The sequence below is a fragment of the Astatotilapia calliptera genome, chromosome 7 (genome assembly GCF_964374335.1).
Source record: "Astatotilapia calliptera chromosome 7, fAstCal68.1, whole genome shotgun sequence".
Lineage (NCBI taxonomy): Eukaryota > Metazoa > Chordata > Actinopteri > Cichliformes > Cichlidae > Astatotilapia > Astatotilapia calliptera.
This window is the reverse complement of record NC_137428.1, coordinates 2,037,442-2,058,277: the sequence shown is the minus strand read 5'-3', so window position 1 is coordinate 2,058,277 and position 20,836 is coordinate 2,037,442. Positions and strand designations below refer to the sequence as shown.

Genomic DNA, 20,836 nt, shown 5'->3' with positions numbered 1-20,836 from the left:
CCGGAGGACTTCAGAGTAGAGCTGCATCCAAACAAACCAGCTGAGGTGGTTCAGTATCGGAGCGGTACACCTGCCAGGTGAGGTGTTTTGGGAATGCTCAACTGAAAGGAGCCCCCGGGGCAGAGCCAGGACATGCTGGAGCGATGTCTGGTGGCCATGAAGACGACAAGCTGGACTTGACTGATTAGACTAATGACACAGTGAAGGCAGTGCAGACGAATATTTGACCTGCTAGTGTCACGAATAAGCTTTGAATGCCTTTTAAAAGCAGCACCGTGGAAGCTAATGGTAGAATTATAATTGTAATAATGTGACACTAAACGCTGATATTAAAAGATTTTATTGGGAGGGTGGAATAATTAAATCAAAACAACAGGAGCAGAAACTATTTGCTGAATTACGGGACATAAACTCTGTGATGGACTTTTCCTTGTACCAGCGTTTCAATGTATCTGCCTAAACATTTTGCACATCTGCTCTAGATTATGGATTTTTAATTAAATGGCTGAGAATTATTCAGAATAGATTACAAAATAACTTCATTAATCCAAAGAACTGATTAACTTTGCGTCAGATACCAAACAGAACTGAGTGTTTTCACAGCTCACGATTAAACTCGAGTGTAATTCACATGCAGGCTGGTTATACTTTTGTTGCCATGATGCCAGGTCTCTCTTGGAAATGAGATTTTTTACCTGGATAAATAAAGGATTAATAATAAATTATGGTGAACATGTACCCACTCCCACCTGTGTAAAGTGCTCTAGATAACAACCTCCACTGAATGTTGGATGTGATGCCAAATAGGCAAGCGCTCATTGAAGGTCTGAATCTCACAGACCTATAAATGACTCGGTCCGAGCAGAAGTCGCAGCGCTGCTTCTCCGGGTTTGCCAGCTTCACGGTGACAATCGCAGCGTCGGGCGTCTGGAACCAGCGGATCAGAGGGTGGAAACTGAAACAACCAGGAGATGCACGTTAGGACGAAAATCAAAGCTCTGGACACTCAACACCTTTAGGTACTGATGCTGCTGTGGGGAGTTCTTCCAGCTTTTACCTTTGTGATGCATCATCAGAGCCTGTGCTGATGACCTGCTGCCTACTGCTTTGACCAGCACCTTCCTGCACACCTGTATACACGTGCCCCCCCACACACACACACACACACACACACACACACACACACTTAACTACACGCTGAGTAGCCAAAAGATTATTTAAAAAGAAAAAAACTTTTTGCATTTACGTAATTTTTTATGGGGCGTGGCCTCTGAGTGACAGGTGGATGGCAACATGAGCGGCTCTAGCTGCTAGCTTGCTGCCCGGCTTCACCTGAACTGGACCTCTGGACCGTGTTTGTGCTGTTGGAGTTTTGTAATGCAATTATCTGACCAATAATATGGCTGCTGTGAGGTTACTGTACTAACAGACCTGTATTTAAAATTTAGGATGGATTTCATATATTATTTTCGCGTCTCTTATGGGCAAAGGTAACAGCCACGCCCATCTAAAACCTGGAAAAGCTCTGATGTCTTTGTTGTTACTGAAGTTTGGACTGAATAAGCTTTTTACCTTCTTCATGCAGGTTCAGAGCAGCAGTGTAGCTGGTTGATGGGAAAACGTCTCCAGCTCTGGTGCTGCGTGTAGGAGAATGATAAAGATCAAGTCAGACACAACATCTGAAGGATAATAAGGAAAGCATTGAGTAATAAAGAAAACTGGAAGACCTCGTCCATGGATGGAATTTACAGTGAGGTTTGTGCTCTGAGACTATTTCTGTTGTTTTGTGAGAGTTTAATGCGTTTTCATCTACACGTGTAAGCTGCTCTCAGGCGCTTTGTGTAAAACAGAGCCTGATGACAGCTTTCTTTGCACAGAGCTTGGATTGCATGTTCTTTTCTTACTTATCCAAATGTTTTTTTAACCGAGACAACAAGCATATCCTCCTGCAAATAAACTACCTGCGTTCATTAGGTCTTTATTTCAAGTGTTTCACATTCAGTCCAGCACCTACCGCTGTTTCCACAACTTAGTGTTAAAAACACCGCTGCAGCTCTACAGAAATGTCTTTTGTGGCTGTGTATATACGAGAACGACATTTCCTGTGCTGTGTCGTCTGAAACCTTCTGACAGATGCTTGGTGGAAAATGTCTGTTTTTTCGTCCTTTGAATCATAAGAATACAAACCTCTCCATCTGCTCAGCTGGCTTCTTATCAGTGCTTCTTTGTCCAAAACCACCCTCACTCTCTGACTGGGAGTTCTGATCACACACTGGGACCAGGTGGTCTGTAGGTGCTGGGACCAGGGACTGGTTTCCTGACCTCATTGGCTCTAGTGGAGAAAGGTCTGGAGCCTTGAGGTTGTTGGCCAGAACTTCTTCCTCAGCTGTAATCCTGACATCCTTCAGAGATGTAATATTATCTCCAAGCCTGAAAAAATCCACAAACACCTGCTACTTTAGTCTTCTTTTAAGAAAATTGGCTGATCAGACCTCGAGTGAATACTTTGGTTGGTTGTCCCTTCACCTGGACATGTGACCTTCATCCTTGCTGCTGCTGTTCTCCTCACACAGCGCCCTCAGCAGGTCCACATGCTCCGGGTTCCTGATTCCCATCCGGGTCTTCAGGATCTCCGCCTGGACGTTGTATTTATTGATGACAGTTTTCATTCCTGGAATCTGGGTGACCCGAACCTTCAAGGAAGAAAACAAAAAGGGAATCCCGACACAACTGGCGGTGCTAAAAACCAGTCCAGCTCAGGTAGGACACACTTAAAAACTGAGACTTTTTAAGCTTTGTAAACCGTAAATATTAACAGCTTTGTACAGATGGCTGTATGGAGAGATGATTTAAAATGTAAAACATCACCATTGGATCAACAAAAACTGTGTTTCCCAGGCTGAGAACTACTCTAGCTCGATGCTGAAGTCCGCGGATCTTCTGGCTGATGGCTCTGGTAACCTGCAGGCGCAAAACAAATAGAAAATTAAACACTCTTTTTCCCTCGTCCCGTTCTTAAGATGGAAAGAGAACCTCTGGTGAAGAATGTCTATCTACCAGAAGTAAAGTCAGAGAATGCATGAATTATTGCCTCCAGATCTCAGAGGAACATTTAGCAGTTTAGCTGCTTGTTTTGGTCAAGGCTGCCATCTCCCTTATTTCTGTTTGTTCTTTGTAAAAAACAATATTTTCATTATTAAACATCTGGTTGACCTTAAACAGCATGGTGGCATCTTAAATCATGCACATAGACTGTAAAACGTTTGGGGGCTCATCCAGGATATGAAGCTCTTGTGCCCAAAGCAAGATTCACGGCTGCCAGTAGCTCCCAGATCAACTTATAATGAATAAACAGAAATGCAACAGCAGCAGAAAGATAACGCCAGTGCTGATGAATGACTGCCTACTCTGCAACCAATCAGCTCTAAGAATAAATCAGAGAGGAGAGCGAGAGAAGTGGTGGAAGCAGCAGAGGAATTAATTGGAATTTAAATCGGAGCTTAATTATAGTTGACACTTTTCGATAGCTTGCTCAGCCCCGTACTTTGTCTCTGATGCAGGGGTGCTCAATACGTCGATCGCGATCGACCAGTCGATCGCAAAGGTAGTATTGGTAGATCGCATGGCATTAAAAAAAAATAGATGCCAGCCTATCATCCATCCCGTCACTTGATTGTTACAGGGAAGCCAGTCAGATGACATCAGATTTTTTCTGACGCTTAGGTCGCTGCGCATGCGCAAACAGCGGCGCGAAGTGTAGTAAAACTGACAAGCTAGTCAGCGAGTTAACTCCAATTTTTAGCTCTCGGTTTTTTTCTCTTAAACCTGGCCGTCAGCAGCTACTGTCCGGACTATGCATCCCTGGCTGATTCAATTCAGTGCAAGTCAGAGTAAACTCAGGTAATGACAAAAAATTTACATAGTTAATTGTGTTGTGAAATATTGGATATTGCGGTTATGCATGTATACATTGTAGATATAAAGAATCCTCAATATATTTATAAATAAGTATATGTTTTGGATTTTTGTAGTGGGTAGATCATTTTGACTTGGTCATTTTATAAGTAGCTCACATGCGGAAAAAGTGTGAGCACCCCTGCTCTGATGTAATCCTTTTTAATCCTAACTTAATGAATGATTGTGTTAGATAACAATGCGGCTGTAGCTGTGAGTGTACATGACTTCAAAGTGAGAAAGGGAAACCTTGGGGTGCCAGCTGATCTCAGAATCAATTGGTTTGACCCGGCAGACAACGATCTCTACGGCCTGTCCAGGCAGAGAGTGAAACTGCTCCGGCAGCTCGAGGATCTGATAGGATTTCACCTCCTCCTCCTTTCCCATGTCAATGAAGCAAGCAACTACGCTGAAAAACAGCCGGCCGCCTCTGTCGGGCACAGAGAGGAGCTTCACCCTGATAGAAAACAGACAGGAGTCGACTTACAGTGATGAACTCGCAGTCCCAGAGTGTGAGGCTGAAATCATCGCCACCCAACGGTGGTGTTTAGATTTGATTTGTCAGACCTGTGGAAGACATCGTCCTCCTGCACAGCGTACAGTCCTCCTTCCAGCAGCTTCTTGGCTCCAAGCTTCTTCTCTGCGTAGTACGAAGCCATCTCAGAGGCCATTTTCTCAAAGCCCCCGTCCTCCTCCTCGACGATACGGCCGTAGAAGACTGACGCTGTCTTTATGTAGAGCGGTACAACCTCGGATACACAGAGTCACATCCACTGTTTGTGTTGTTTTAAGTACAATCAGTGATCGTTAAACAAATATCAGGGTTTCATCCAAGAACTCCACTACTGAGCCAATGTAATATCCTGACAGCTGCACCATGATTCACAACATCACTCTGAGAACAGAAGCATCATCCTCACTTCTATGTCTCCAGATGCCGGCAGTTTGGACTGATCCAGCTGTGAGACGAAGCGGTGGCGTTCAGGACAAATGCCATTGTTTCTGCAGGGGAAAGCACACAGAATAACATACAAGTCATTTTCTCTTTACTGTCTGAAACTCATGATGTTATAGACAACGCAAGCAACAATATGGCTAATTAAAAAAAAGGGTAGGTAAAAATCTGATTGGCAAAAGAACCCAGCATGAGAAAGATGGCTGCCAGTAAGTCATCCATGTGACAGACAAACTTATCTGCAGACTAAAGAATAAGGCCCGGACCAGTGAACAAGACTGAAACCACAGAGTCGTGTATAATCTGGAGACCTGCACACGCCAAAACTCTTCAGGTATCTGCAGAGGGGGCGGTCTGTTTTCTGGTCCTCGCGTGCCATTTGTACCCCCTGTGCGAAGGTCAGCAGCTCGGGGGGCAGCAGGGCATTTGCCCTTTCCAGGTAGCGCAGAATCCCAATGACGTGGCGGGCGTTCCTTTCTGAGATCAGCAGCACCGACCTGGTGACGGCTGAGCTGCTCCTCGTTTGATCCTGAGGAGAAAAATTAAAAAGTCATCCAGGACCTCAAACATTGACGGTTAACATCTGCTTACGTTTCTTAATACTGAGCACTTTATTAAGAACACCAAAATACATATGGCCTCCCTTTGCTCTGAAAGCCATATTTTCCACACAGCTCCACTGTCAGCCCCAGAGAATGGTAGGGTGGTGTTCAGGGTCTTAATCTCCTGAACTCTGCTGCACCAGCTTGTTTCATTTACAGTCTGATCACTTTGGAATATGAGTATTTTGGAGGCCTTGCTGACGGCTGGGCTCATTGTCAAGCTCCTCTTGAGGTTCTTTAGGTTTTGCAGAGACGAGATGATCACTAAACTTTTCAGATCAGAGCACAGCGGCAGAAGAAATATAGACAACCACAGTTTTTCTGTTTGGATGTTTGTGTGAGCATACACTTGTTCTGTAGCTGCAGGACCCTGTGTTACCTGAATAAGCAGGTGTACAGGTGTTCCTAATAAAGTGCATCCGCCACTCGTTCTTACTCGTTTTGAGAAGTTCCTGAAGTTTTCAGCCATGCAGAAGAGTCGGCTGCCAAAGAGCTTAGGAGAGGAGGGGAAACTGTAATGGACGATGCAGGTCGCATCTCTGATATCCAGACCCTTGAGACAATCGTCGGTGGTTACTAGAGGTCAAAGGTCAAACAAGAAAAAGAAATGACAACTGCACGGCTCACGTTCAGGTTCATGTAATCAGGTTAACGGTCACCATCAAAACAAATTGAGAACTATTTTCAGTTACCGAGAACAACGTGAGTGCCGGGGCCGATGTCCTTCTTCCACTGCTCGAGCACAAAGTCCATGTCGTGAGTTAACCCCTCGTGGATCTTGAGGCAGAAAACTGACCTGGTGCTCACAGCCTGACGGAAGAAAAGGTCAGGAGGGCAGATTTAAATTAAAATTATTACTTTTAGTTTAATCAATTGCACACAGTTGAGTGCCACAGAGAACTGGAGCTGTTTTTAAAAGGTGAAGATTATAAAACATCAGTGTGTGTGAGTGAAGCAGGTTTATGTGTCTAGTGTTTTGTTTGTAGAGTATATTATTGTATTACTACGGGGCGACCGTGGTTCAGGGGGTTGGGAAGCTCATCTGTAACCGGACGGTCGCCGGTTCGATCCCCTGTCTCTGTCCTGGTCGTTGTGTCCTTGGGCAAGACACTTTATCCTACCGCCTACTGGTGTTGGCCAGAGGGGCCGATGGCGCGATATGGCGGCCTCGTCAGTCTGCCCCAGGGCAGCTGTGGCTACAACCGTAGCTGCCTCCACCAGTGTGTGAATGTGAGAGTGAATGAATAGTGGCATTGTAAAGCGCTTTGGGTGCCTTGAAAAGTGCTATATAAATCCAATCCATTATTATTATTGAAGCAGTAAGGATTGACTTGTTATTTTACGGCACTGGATATCTGTGTTTCACTGCATACATTTATATGAGATCATTGTGTTTGAGAGACAGGATGAAGTCGATATCTTCCTGTCCTGACTTTATGACAAAATATATACTTGGATGTAAAAAGCAGCCCGAGTGTCACCTTGAACACATCTTCGACCTCCTGAAAGGAGTTTGCTACGATCAGCGTCTTCTGGCCGACGTCGGGGCTGAAGCCAAGCGTTCCCAACAGGACTGAGATCTTACTGATATCCAGAGTCATGAGGATGACCTGCAGGGGGAACAAAACACAAGCCAGTAGAGACTTCCGCTTAATGTACTGTGCGATTATTTCAGTTGCGTTATTCAGCTCCTGATCAAACTGTATGACTGAATCGTAGGTAGAGCTGGGCCATATCATACTGTTCACGGTAATACCGGTACAATGCTAGACAACGATAAGAAAATGAAATCTCGCGATATAATATGGGTAAAACGCGCAACGCATAAAACGTGCCTTTGTTTTCATACACACATGGCAGAAAAAGCATGGCGGTAACGGAGAATGAGAAAGGCGGATCGTTGAGTGAAACAGATGAACCAGAACTGGTTTGTAAAAATGGTGCCACTTCAGTGATGTGAAACTGGTTTGGTGTTTGTCCGTCAGATACACAACAAAGCACTTTTTTTTTGTAGAACATGCAAGCGGCCGTTATTGCCGTATCTGTCGGACTGAGGTGCTCATAAATCTGCGAGTAATCTGGGTCCTAAACTCTGTCCACTTCAGGTCCCAAAGTCAAACGAACACTGCAGTATCACTAAGAGTTAAAAACTGTCTAAATTCTTTCATCTTTAATAAAATGATCAGCGTTGCTGCTCTACCAGGTGTAACTATGAAGTTTAACATCCAGGCATCCATGAAAACAGAATTTATTACATTTAACGGAGTTAGAAGTTAGCAGGAAGTTAGCTCGCTAGCTTCCACCTAAAGATGATGTAGCATGTTCTGACTGAGAGATTTCTGAAATAAATTCAAACGTACAGCTCTGCTATCACTTCCAACATGAATGAAGACGGAAAACTAAACAGCAGTGACGTTTGTAGGGTTACTGAAGTTGGGCTAGCTGGTATATAATGATGTGCTACGTGACCGCTAGCGACACAGCTATGTTAGCATAATATAAACAAGCTAACTTTTTTTCCACTCGATAAAAGTTACCGTGAGGGTTCCTGATAGTCAGGGACAAATGCAATCGCATGGCAGGATGCTGTGAACGGATCAAACTTCAGTCAGGAGAACAACTGAGATAATCCATCCACAACACGAGGTTAGTCATTAATATACTGCAACAACATGGGAATAGAGCCGCTGTGATAGAATACAGCATTAATGAATCAATGGTACAGAAGTGGAGGAAGCAAGAAGAATGAGTTGAATAAAGTTTGATTTATCTGACTGCTTTGTTTTGCTTAATGTGTCTTATATTCCCGTGCACCTTATGGTCCGAAAAATCCGTATTTGACTTTTTTATTTGGCACACTGCAGTTTAATGCTGCAAAGCACCTCTTTTTAACTTCAGTGGATATTATACATGGTTATGCTCAGGATATGTCAGCCCATTTCTACTGGAAATGTTTTTTGGTTAAACTTTCAGCAGGGATTTTGCATTTTCACTGTTAAATGTTTATATAGCTTTAATGCACATAAAAACAGCTGCTTGTTTAAGTGAAATTTTTTTTTTGCGCTAGTAAAGTTGTGCAGTTGTATTTTGTCTCACATCAGTTACAGGGAGTGCAGAATTATTAGGCAAATGAGTATTTTGTCCACATCATCCTCTTCATGCATGTTGTCTTACTCTAAGCTGTATAGGCTCGAAAGCCTACTACCAATTAAGCATATTAGGTGATGTGCATCTCTGTAATGAGAAGGGGTGTGGTCTAATGACATCAACACCCTATATCAGGTGTGCATAATTATTAGGCAACGTCCTTTCCTTTGGCAAAATGGGTCAAAAGAAGGACTTGACAGGCTCAGAAAAGTCAAAAATAGTGAGATATCTTGCAGAGGGATGCAGCAGTCTCAAAATTGCAAAGCTTCTGAAGAGTGATCATCGAACAATCAAGCGTTTCATTCAAAATAGTCAACAGGGTCGCAAGAAGCGTGTGGAAAAACCAAGGCGCAAAATAACTGCCCATGAACTGAGAAAAGTCAAGCGTGCAGCTGCCAAGTTGCCACTTGCCACCAGTTTGGCCATATTTCAGAGCTGCAACATCACTGGAGTGCCCAAAAGCACAAGGTGTGCAATACTCAGAGACATGGCCAAGGTAAGAAAGGCTGAAAGACGACCACCACTGAACAAGACACACAAGCTGAAACGTCAAGACTGGGCCAAGAAACATCTCAAGACTGGTTTTTCTAAGGTTTTATGGACTGATGAAATGAGAGTGAGTCTTGATGGGCCAGATGGATGGGCCCGTGGCTGGATTGGTAAAGGGCAGAGAGCTCCAGTCCCACTCAGACGCCAGCAAGGTGGAGGTGGAGTACTGGTTTGGGCTGGTATCATCAAAGATGAGCTTGTGGGGCCTTTTCGGGTTGAGGATGGAGTCAAGCTCAACTCCCAGTCCTACTGCCAGTTCCTGGAAGACACCTTCTTCAAGCAGTGGTACAGGAAGAAGTCTGCATCCTTCAAGAACAACATGATTTTCATGCAGGACAATGCTCCATCACACGCGTCCAAGTACTCCACAGCGTGGCTGCAAGAAAGGGTATAAAAGAAGAAAAACTAATGACATGGCCTCCTTGTTCACCTGATCTGAACCCCATTGAGAACCTGTGGTCCATCATCAAATGTGAGATTTACAAGGAGGGAAAACAGTACACCTCTCTGAACAGTGTCTGGGAGGCTGTGGTTGCTGCTGCACGCAATGTTGATGGTGAACAGATCAAAACACTGACAGAATCCATGGATGGCAGGCTTTTGAGTGTCCTTGCAAAGAAAGGTGGCTATATTGGTCGCTGATTTGTTTTGTTTTTGAATGTCAGAAATGTTTATTTGTGAATGTGGAGATGTTATATTGGTTTCACTGGTAAAAATAAATAATTGAAATGGGTATATATTTGTTTTTTGTTAAGTTGCCTAATAATTATGCACAGTAATAGTCACCTGCACACACAGATATCCCCCTAAAATAGCTCAAACTAAAAACAAACTAAAAACTACTTCCAAAAACATTCAGCTTTGATATTAATGAGTTTTTTGGGTTCATTGAGAACATGGTTGTTGTTCAATAATAACATTATTCCTCAAAAATACAACTTGCCTAATAATTCTGCACTCCCTGTATATCATTATCACAAATTTTCAAATATATATCGTGATAAATATTTTTGGCCATATCGCCCTGCTCTATTCGCAGGGGTTAGAAGTTCGTAGGTCACGATGCATGTTCTCGCACTATACGGCTCGATGTGACCCGAGTGCTCACACTGTGTCCAGATTTTAGCTTGGTAACATGAAGTGTTACCAAAACTTACATTATATGGCTAATATACAACACAAAATCAACAATACAACACACACCCACACACGATCCAACTCTTTTCACGGTTATTGTGGTCGTGATAATTTTGTCAGGCCACATCGAAAAGGCTCGGACGAGCTTGCCAAAGTTCTACAAGTTGTGGCTCCATCGCTTGTGTCCAGATCACACGCTGCACTGTGGCGTCGCTTCGTCTTTTTCACTGACATTTCTGTGTTTGCGCATCTACAGTATCAGAGGTTGCGCTAAATCGGCTTGTGACGCTGCTAAAAATGGTAATTGGCCTGTATTTCTATAGCGCTTTTACTAGCCCCCCCTAGGGACCCCAAAGCGCTTTACACACCCAGTCATCCACCCATTCACACACTGGTGGAGGCAGCTACAGCCCTGGGGCAGACTGTGTGATAGCCTCACGAGGGGTGACCAGGATTTTAAACAGGTTTGATGTTCTTGTAACCATACTATTGCTTATCAGGAGCTGGTCTTATTACCCCGTCTATACTACACGATGCACGACACGTGATTAAGGCGAAACTCGGGCCGATCCCTAAAACGGTAACACAACTAAAAAATCATCTTAAACTGGGCCAAAAATCACACAGTGTGTGCCCAGCTTCACACTGCACCCAGCTCCTTCCCCTTTACTCTTATTTTATGCAGATACTTAAAAAAAGGTAACTGAGACCACTGTTTAACCCTAATTTGAACAGGAAAGTTTTTACTGACCTGCTGAACGTTACCATAGAGAGCGGCTTCCTCAGGAACGCTTATGACGATGCTGGGGCATGGCATGTAAGTGGATAACAAACCCTCCATGTGATTTGTCCATCTTTTGGCTACAACAATCAGCTGTGGAGGACAGGAATCACTTTCCTTGTCAGAGGTGACCTGGAAGTGCTGCAAGATGGTCGTCATCTGACAGAAGAAACAAAAATATTTCAGGCTTGGTAAAATCCAACCATCAAACTCTTTGTAACTACAAACACCGTCTAACTACAAAATAGCAGTTTACTCTCTTAAAAATATTATCAATGGTAAAAAATACTTTTTTTTGGTTTAATGTAGCTAAAGAACACCAGGCCTGAAAATCTGTTGTTTCCAGTTTCAAAAGCCACTTTTGTGTCATGCTGTGTTGTACTTTCTACATTTGTGTTGCCACCTGTGTGACTGGCCGTGCAGACATGTTGCACCTGCTCTTGTTAACCTCAGCTCAAGCTGAGCTGTCCCTCTGATTTCTAATCCTGTCCGTTCTGCTCATTCCCATCAATAATGACCACTTCCCGTCACTACAAAATACAACTTCACAAATAAAACAGAAGATCATATTTTTCCTTGAAACAAACACAGCTATCAGAGAATAACATTGATGTAACTGCAGCACATTCTAGTTTCAATATTAATTTCACCAGATGGATCGCAGAAGAGTTTCTCTGCTAACTGTCACGTAAAATAGCACTAGATGTAGTATTTTACAGAAACTGCATCAACCTGCACAGAGCAGGTGAGCTGGGCAGGAAGGGCCTGGAGAATCTAGCCTATTTTCAAAATAAAAGACTCTTATTCTGAAACACTCTCTGTTCGAAGGACACACAAACCTGAATCTTTGACAGAGATTCTGTTCATAGCTGTCATGGATAGAACATCCAGGGGTAGCCAGGGGGTGGAAAGCTTCTGCTTCAGGATCTCACTTCTGGGTTTTACAGATAGCATGGTTCTGTTGGCTTCATCAGCAGGTAGCCTCAGGCTCACACTGGAGCAGTTCACAGCTGCGTGTGAATTAGCACCTCAAAGTCTGAGGCCGGAGCAGGACCATGGCCTCCGGGTCACAGACTAATTATATGCTTTAAGTCTCTTGGGGTTTTGTTCAGGAGTGAGGCAAGAGTGGAGCAGAAGAATCATTAGTGATGTAATCATTGGTTATTTTCCAACCCTCGCTTATGGTCACAAGCTCTCGGAGACGGTGGATACAAGCAGTGGAAATGAGGTCCTTTTAAGAGTGGCAGGATGAGGAGTTCAATGATTCCACATCGAAAGGAGCCAGCTGAGGGGGCTACAGAGCCTCTCCAGGATGTCCTGGGAACACTGAGTGAGCTGGAGGCTGGAGACCTGGGCTTCTCTGCCGAGGCTTCTGCCCCCACAATCAGTCTGCACGTCCTCTGTACCCCTGCACATTGTACTCTGCTTATCTTTTGGATTCAGGTTTGTAAGCTTTGCATTTTCTGGAAATAATTCTCTCTAACCCCTCTGATAAGTTTTATTACAGGTTACTATTTGAATTGATCCTATCTGATGCCCGTCAATGAAAACAGAACTAAAAACTGACGCGATGTGTGCACATTTACAGTTGTACATCATAAGTCATCACCTCATCTGGAGCCAGACTGAAGAGCTGGTCAGCTTCGTCCAGCACCAGGTGGCACAGCCGCAGGAAGAGGAAGCAGTGGCAGGACAGCAGACGGACCAGACTGAAAGGAGTGGTCACCAACAGCAGGCCTGGAATTAATCAGATTAGAAGATTCTGAATAGTTACTGATGTAAATCAATCATTTATCGACCACCTAGCAGACTGCGATGATGCTCGTTATGCTTAACTCACAGTTTTTGGGGATCTTGACACTCTTAGCCTCGTCCTTGTTGATGCCCAGCAGCACAGTTGTGGGGTAGAGCTTTTGGGAGACCTTACTCACCCCCAGGAGGTCATATACAGCTTGGACCTTCTCCCAACCGGGACACAGCAGCACAGCTATGGGCTACAAACATACGAATTGATAGTGACAAAAGCAGAATTCATCCATGCTTCCTGCCTCCTGTGTGTGCACTCACCCCTGAGCTGGAGGTGTGGGAAGTGAAGATGGAGTTCAGCATGATGTGGGTAAGGAGTGGGGTAAGGTAGCTGAGCGGCTGGTCTGCGCTGCTGGAGATAACAAGGGTATGGTATCCTCGAGCCACAGCTGGCCAGCTGTAACAGTCAGCTGGAGACAAGGTGCTGTACTGCTTCCGCTGCACCTGGAGACAAACGGTCACTGTGAGAGGAAACCACCAAAAAACCGCACTTCCTCTAATGCCCACTAGATGCTGTCTCAGTACTACGACTCAAAAAACACAGATGCTTCGTGAGCCGTGGTGTCTACGTCCACCTTTTCTACTGACTGTTTGAAACTCAGATGGAGGTTAAAGAGCGGCGAGGGACTGACACAAGAGAAGACTGAGCAGTCACATGAGAGCGCGGATGAAACGGATAGTTATCAAATAAGATCAGTAATACAGAAAGGGTTTTATTGCCAAATGTTGCACAGGTTTACAACATTAGGAAAACATACTGTAAGACAACACTTAAATAAAAATTAAAAGTGCTAAGTATATATATATATGGTTCATGAGTCCAACAGCAGAGGGGAAGAAACTGTTCTCATGGCGAGAGGTTCTGGTGCGGATGGACCGGAGCCTCCTGCCTGAGGGGAGCAGATTAAACAGACTGTGTCCAGGGTGAGAAGGGTCAGCTGAGATCCGAGCTGAACGCCCCAGTGTCTTGGAGGCGTACAGGTCCTGCAGTCAATCATCTTCTCAGCAGAGCGCACAACACGCTGCAGTCTGTTTGTCCCTGATAGTGGCTCCAACGTACCACATGGTGATGGAGGAGGTGAAGATGGATTTGATGACTGCAGTGTAGAATTGCATCATCGTCCGTGTTGGCAGGTTGAGTTTCTTCAGCGGCCTCAGGAAGTACATCCTCTGCTGGGCTTTCAGCAGAGGATGAGTAATTAGCGGAGTAGTTACTTCCTAGCTGCTCTTTTTTATGGCTATAATTTAACTACTTCAGCTGTAGACACTGAAGGATTACAGTCTGTTGAGACCAAAGGCATGAGTGCGGATTCCTGTCCCTCTAATAACCTTTAGGTAAGCTGACATACACATAAACATCTACTTCCGTCCAGAGTTGCAGTAATTTTTCACCAAGAACTTGAATTGATGATTCAAGAGTCGAACTGTGTGAAGTCTTCCTGGGGCTTCGGTCTGACCTCTGTGGTGTTGGATGCATTTTTTGGACTTCCAGAACCATCTTCCACAGTTTGTATGAATGCTGGAAGCACCACCCCAGTTAAACCTGGACTCATGAGACCATCCAACCACCAAGTGCTTTTGTTACTATAACACAGCAGTTTAGTCTCAGTCCCAAGTCCTCTTCGCGTTGTACACATTTCACCAACATTTGTTATGTCAGATCACGATGATGACCACGTTTCTTCGTCAAAGATGATGGTTCACCTCTGTCCTCCCAGGTTTTAATATGCTGGACTCTTTTTTTTAACCCAGTTTCTGTACTTTCAGTTTCTCCCACATTATTTCTTTGCTTGATGAAGGACAATAATTTGATCCCAATTCGAGTAAAAGCTTCTCTTCTCCAGGACCATGTCTTCAAACACGGTAGGTTAAGAAATGAGAAGCTACTTACTGCTTCAGGGTTAAATAACCTGTTGCCAGTTGAAACCTACGAATCACTCTTACCTGTTTGCTTAGTTAAATCCAGGCGCTGATTTTTTTCGGCCAGGCTCTGATGCCTCGAGTCTCAGCATCGCTACGCTCACTGTCTGATCGCTCGGTCCTCATGGACAGCGACAGCGCCTCGTTGCGTTTTAAAATTATGGCGACAGCAGCACTCCCGTGTCCTATAAGGGAAGCTGATGCTCAAGTGCCTTAAACCTGCACTCGTGATCTTATGGTCTCACATGATAGTTTAAAATCTTACTGAATTTAAAATGTCCTTTATGTCAATCAGAGTCAAGTGTAAGCACACACTCGTCCTCAGATTCAACTTCAAATCAACCCCATGCTCAACGCTTTCATTGAAAAAACAATAAAAAAGTGCGGCAGTGTGTCCATCTTTTAAATACTCTAGATGAAGGAAATAATCAGTAAATTAACAACAACTTTATTTGTATTTCTGAACCATTTCTGAGAACATTTCAAATTTGAAATTGAATCTGATGCTGTGTTGTTAATAACGAAACCACTTTCACAACATTTACAATTACACCTGAATGTTCAGGTCACTAAACTCTCGTTTCCTAGCATGTTAAAGATCCTGATGACAAACTCAGGGCGTATTCTTGTTTACCCAGCAGAGGGTGTCTGCGATGGCGGGGTCATTCACACTGATCCACGGCTCTGCTGGGGAGGTAGCGTGCACCAGAATCCCACTCCGGCAGGGGTCGAGGGGAGAAACCTGAGACATCCAGGTGAAAGGACAAAGGAGGCTTTAAATAACATCATGAGCAGTGTTTGCATGAGTAACAACCAATAAATCTACAGGCTTTCATTTTCATATTTTCTAAGAGGTAAAATAATTATTTTTTAAATTTTATTTGCACTCTAACTAAATCAGAGTTGTCTGCGTAAACGTACCACAGCGTCTTGGGCGTCGGGATCGGGGTTCAGAGCCTGTGGATTCAACAACTCCAACAGGCTGCATCACAGACAGAACATGAAGAAACTACTTCAGTCGAACAGTCTGGACACAAATTACTGCCTGACATAGTACTACACTACACAGCCACTTCATTAGGTACACCTTGGTAGTGGCAGGTTGGAGCTGCTTTTGTCTTTAGAGCCGATTTCATTTTTACATGGCTCAGATTCAACAAGCTTCTGCAAACACTCCTCAGAGATTTTGGTCCATGTTAACAGGACATCATCACACAGCTGTTGCGTGCTTCACCACGTCTCAAAGATGCTCTTTTGGAGTGAGATTTGGTGAATGTGGAGGCCGCTGAGATGATGCTGAGAGGATGCTACGCTGTGGTCATAAAGGGATGGACACGGTCAGCAACAACACTCGGCGTGGAGTTACAGGCAGGATGGATCCATGCTGTTATGTTGTTCATGCCAAACTTTGACCCTGAACCATTGCAGCAGATATAAAGATTCATCAGGTCGTACAGTGTTTTTCTATCTTTTATTGTCCACTTTTGGCGAGTCTGTGTAAACAGAAGCCTCAGTTTCTGCTGTGTAGCTCTTCTGCTTCAAGACAGAGATGCTCTTCTGCACACCTTGGTTGACTTGCTATTGGCCTTCCTATCAACTCGAAGCCGTTCTGCCCTTCTCTGACCTTAAACAAGGCATTTTCTCCCCAGAGAACTGCTGCTCACTAATCAGCCAATCACACGGGGCCTGATATTTGTTAACAAGCAGTTAGATACAGGTGTGTCTAATACAGTGGCCGGTGAGTGGATTTTACAAGCAAACTCAAAGAAATGATTAACACACCTTTTATCCAAGCCAGTAATTGTATTTTCATCATCAGGTGCAGTTAACACAATTTAAAAAATAAATAAAATTGAATTAAATGAAAAACATTTCATGTCTTTACTCAGTGTTTATGTCTTATGGGGATCGAGGAAAGCTCAAAGACAGGAGCAGTATGGTTAAAACACAGTGTGCAGGAGCTTCTATCCTGTAACGTGTTTCTATCAGGTTGACCTGTGTCGTTGCTTCCTGAGAGAGAAAAACTGCAGCTCACCGTGCACAGGCCCAGTCCTTCTCACTGCGCTGGGTCTCCTCTGCTGGAGCCGAGGCGACAGATGTGCTGGAGCTGCTGATTAAAAGAGAAAATCAGAAACACGTTTAAAGTGAAGACAAAGATGCTGAATGTGGCGAAAGCACACATTATTATTAATATTAATTAATCTCATCAGATTTTCCCGGGAATGTGGAACAGTCTACTGGAATTCTGTTTAGGTATAAAAGGATAAAGATGGAAGAACTACACAGAGAAGGAGCTGCACACATGCCCGACATCACAGAAACACTCATTTTTACTCTGGTAGAATCTAAGAATATATTACGGGTGCAAAGATTCACGGTTCGATATTTTTTTCGATACAAATAAATGTTCATGCCTTTTTAATTTGTTATTTATTAAAGTTATAAAAGTACAGTTTTTAAATTTAATGTTGCTGAAACAAATGTAATAAAAAAATTAATCTGATTGAGGAATCACTCATCTTTGAAAAAGAGAGTTTATTACAGAGAAATGGCTCTTTCAAAATAAAAGCTATACTATAGCTTCTTCTGGGCTATATTCTCAGCAGCATATTAAACATATCAGGTCTCTATAAGGAGAATCCTGTGCTAACGGCTGTCTAAATGACTCGGGTAAAGTTTGTAGCATGCGTGCTTGTTGCTTTTGTCTGCTTCCACTTGTCTTTGCACTAGGATGCTGTCGGAGTAAATGTGCAGTCATATTCGTTGTGTTCCCACTAGTGCTGTCAGCGTTAATCTGAAATGACGTTAACGCCACAACACGGCAAATCTCTGTTAACGAGCTACCGCGGATCGCCTCATGCGTGGGGCTGGACGGCCAACACGTCGACAGTGCAGCCTCGGCAGAGTAGTCGAACGCAGATCCACTGAGCGCTCAACACAGACAGCATCGTCAGAAGGAAAGTTGATAAAATAAATTAAAAATGTTGTATTGTTCGATACATATGCGTACCAAACCGAAAGCACTGTATCGAACGGTTCAATATCGATACGAGTATCGTTGCACCCCTAATATATATGTAAAATGCAGGTCCTGTTGTTGCACTCCAACATACCCCTAAGAGTACTTAGTATGACCATTTGGTTTGGTTTTTCCTCATGCAGAGTACTCTACCTTGCCTCTTCATCCACCAAAGATTCAGCCTGACAGCTCTGAAGATTCTCAGCTCCTGGTTTCTCACTGCTGGGACAGACTGCAGTCAGTGAGGGGAACCCAACAAATGAAGCAATCAGCTCAGATAAAGACTACTATCTGGGCTAATTTTTGTCTTTTACCTCATCAGAGGCAACACCTCAGCTTCCTGCAGGGAAAACAAACCAAACAAGATTCTGGATTTTAGTTTCAGAAACATCACAGGATGGAACAGAGTTTAGTCACTAACAGCACCAAGTCTGTCCTGAGTCTGACCTCATAGCAGCCTGTTAAGGAATATATTCTAAAACACTTCTTCAGCAAAGAGAAACACACAGAACTCTTGCTAGCAAGGGCGGCCTCCTGTCTTTATTTTATACTTCAGTGAGTGTGTGTGTGTGTGTGTGTGTGTGTGTGTGTGTGTGTGTGTGTGTGTGTGTGTGTGGTCAGAGTGTGACCCCATAAAATCTTCCCTAAACCTGCTGGTCTCAAAGTCCAACAGTTCATCAAACCAAAAGGCACTTAGACTAAAACAAATATAGCTACGTTAATCCTACCATAAAACAATAAAACAAGGTACGACCTCTCCCATGCTCCTAGGATGTGGGGGTGAACACTCTAGAACAGGGGTGCCCAATCCCGGTCCTCGAGAGCTACCGTCCTGCAGCTTTTAGATGCATCCTTGTTCCCACACACCCGAATCAAATGAATGGCTTGTTATCAGGCCTTTGCCAAACACGATGGCATGCTGAAGAGGTAATCAAACCATTTGATTGAGCTGTGTTGGAGTAGGGATGCATCTAAAAGCTGCAGGATAGTAGCTCTCGAGGACCGGGATTGGGCAGCCCTGCTCTAGAATGTTACAGACCTCCTAGGATGAGACATTCTTTCAATATGCCACCAACTATATACTTCTACACACAAATGATTACATGCAGCATTCTACCATATGCAAACTTATATCACTAAAAGATTATACTGACTACTAAATACAATTTTCCATTGACACAGCCGTACCACACAGGCTCAAATGTTCTTACTATGAGCGGGTGGAAATCCAAATCTCAGTCAGGAGTGGGCGCATCATCTAAAAGCTGCTCTTTTTTCTGTACGAGTGCAGCAAACCTGCAGCACGTCAAGCCGACTGGACATTTACAACAACCAGCTGCTGACTGAGATGCTTCCTCCTGCATGAAGTATCAACTCAAACCTTCAGGAGGATTCATGCCTGCACGACACGTGTACATTAATGAGCGCCCCCTGCTGACACCGCTGGAGTACACGGCGGGCTCAGCTGTTAGAACCTAGTTGGTCCAACCTGCACCTGCAATGTTGGAAAATGCACTCACCTGGGGAGCTGCCAGCTCGGAACTGCTGCCCGGCTTCATAAACTGTAGAAACCTGTGAGGAGGGGGCGACAGCCCATCACACATGATGATATAAAACATCATGTGCCTGCGATCTGAGACTGTGGCCAACTCACCTGAACAGCTGATGGTTTTTTGTGAGGGCTGCAGCCAGAGACGAGTCTGCGTCGTCTGACGAGCTGCTGAAAAGTGAACAGAGGCCACTTGGTTGCTTTTAATCGGAACTCTGCTGAACTGAACAACTGAACGGGCGCTCACCTCTCAGCTGCGTCTGAGCCGCTCCCTGACTGGCTGTTTGGAGACAGCTGTTGTTTTGTGACCACTGACCGATGTTCACCTCCAGCCTTCACCAGCTTGTGTTGTACAATCTAAAGCAGAGACGTGAGAGTTCAGCACATGTGGTTGTTTCATTAGAACACAGATAAAAGTGAGTGAGCTAGCAGGGCTGCATACCTGAGGAAGCAGGGAAGGAGCTGTAAGCCAATCAGCTGCCCCCCCAGCTTCAACCAGACTCTGCTGATCTGGGACACAGAAACAAGCACCGGAACAAATACAGTCATATGAATAAGAAGGTGCACTCTCTTTCATGTTTCAGGCCATCAGCCCGACAAATAAAGCTCGGCAGCAATAAGATGAATGCAAAAGAACAAATCATGGCACTGCAGCGATCCAGAGCTCAGACTGAAAAGCTCATAAGAGCAGAAATGATGGTAGAGAAGTAGCCAATTGTTAAAAGCAGGTGTTGTTAAGCATTAATGCAAACTACCAGGTATTTTATTTCCTTTGTTTCCTGAGGGGCCACCGCAGCAGATGGATCCATGTTTGATTTGTTGCAGACAAATCAAACATGGATGAAACCAACATGTGTTGAGAGCGGTGAGCCAGAGTTCATATATCTGTTTACCGGGAGGCGGTTGGGTTTGTGCTGTCGGCTTGGGGGAGACGCTCTGGGTTAAGATGCTGTAGGACAGCATCACAGGAAGTCGGTCTCCCTCCTCCAGGCCGTCGCCTGATTTTGTGCTGTAGTAGGCAAACCTCTTCGCCACCAAGTCGTCATTCACACAGATCTGTTTAAGAAAGGTTAATACAAACGTGATCACATGTCTCCAAACAAGTCTGCGTGCAAAATAAAGGCTTTTTAGTCAAACTTCACCTTGATGTCACCAACAGTCACGTAAAGCTTGATAGGGGTAGAGTCTGACTCAGGTTCAAGCAGCACGGCCTCCTTTAGGGTCGATGCTGTGAGATGAAAGACGAGTCGAGCTCAGAGATGCATCGCACCGAAACATAAAAACTAATGTTAATGGCGTTCAAGCAGCAGCAATAACACTCACCTTGCAGCAGCTTGTGCAGGAAGAGCGTGGCAGAGCTGTCCCACCGAGCTGACGGTCTGCAGAAAAACACAATAAATATCTGCAAATGTGCTCC

At 44.3% G+C, this 20,836-nt stretch overlaps 1 protein-coding gene across 7 annotated transcripts in view; it reads right to left on the bottom strand.

Annotated features, from left to right (window-relative positions):
- Nucleotides 1-20,836, bottom strand: part of tdrd12 (tudor domain containing 12) — a 38,124-nt gene that overhangs the window by 5,244 nt on the left and 12,044 nt on the right. For 4 of the 7 annotated variants that reach the window (XM_080303347.1, XM_080303346.1, XM_080303348.1 and 1 more), the window contains 29 exons: nt 20,743-20,798; nt 20,562-20,647; nt 20,313-20,475; nt 19,862-19,929; nt 19,667-19,776; nt 19,525-19,590; nt 19,391-19,442; nt 18,185-18,210; nt 18,024-18,092; nt 16,887-16,961; nt 15,773-15,833; nt 15,486-15,593; nt 13,193-13,375; nt 12,966-13,119; nt 12,735-12,862; nt 11,096-11,284; nt 6,993-7,121; nt 6,204-6,321; nt 5,948-6,087; nt 5,221-5,438; nt 4,875-4,956; nt 4,522-4,703; nt 4,204-4,411; nt 2,869-2,961; nt 2,527-2,693; nt 2,188-2,430; nt 1,573-1,637; nt 1,058-1,130; nt 842-955 (listed from right to left, as the gene is read on the bottom strand). In XM_080303347.1, the coding sequence (XP_080159473.1) occupies nt 842-955; nt 1,058-1,130; nt 1,573-1,637; nt 2,188-2,430; nt 2,527-2,693; nt 2,869-2,961; nt 4,204-4,411; nt 4,522-4,703; nt 4,875-4,956; nt 5,221-5,438; nt 5,948-6,087; nt 6,204-6,321; nt 6,993-7,121; nt 11,096-11,284; nt 12,735-12,862; nt 12,966-13,119; nt 13,193-13,375; nt 15,486-15,593; nt 15,773-15,833; nt 16,887-16,961; nt 18,024-18,092; nt 18,185-18,210; nt 19,391-19,442; nt 19,525-19,590; nt 19,667-19,776; nt 19,862-19,929; nt 20,313-20,475; nt 20,562-20,647; nt 20,743-20,798 (3,426 nt within the window). The remainder of the gene's footprint in view (nt 1-841; nt 956-1,057; nt 1,131-1,572; nt 1,638-2,187; nt 2,431-2,526; nt 2,694-2,868; nt 2,962-4,203; nt 4,412-4,521; nt 4,704-4,874; nt 4,957-5,220; nt 5,439-5,947; nt 6,088-6,203; nt 6,322-6,992; nt 7,122-11,095; nt 11,285-12,734; nt 12,863-12,965; nt 13,120-13,192; nt 13,376-15,485; nt 15,594-15,772; nt 15,834-16,886; nt 16,962-18,023; nt 18,093-18,184; nt 18,211-19,390; nt 19,443-19,524; nt 19,591-19,666; nt 19,777-19,861; nt 19,930-20,312; nt 20,476-20,561; nt 20,648-20,742; nt 20,799-20,836) is intronic. The other 3 variants (XM_080303344.1, XM_080303345.1, XM_080303349.1) reach the window with 3 other exon arrangements.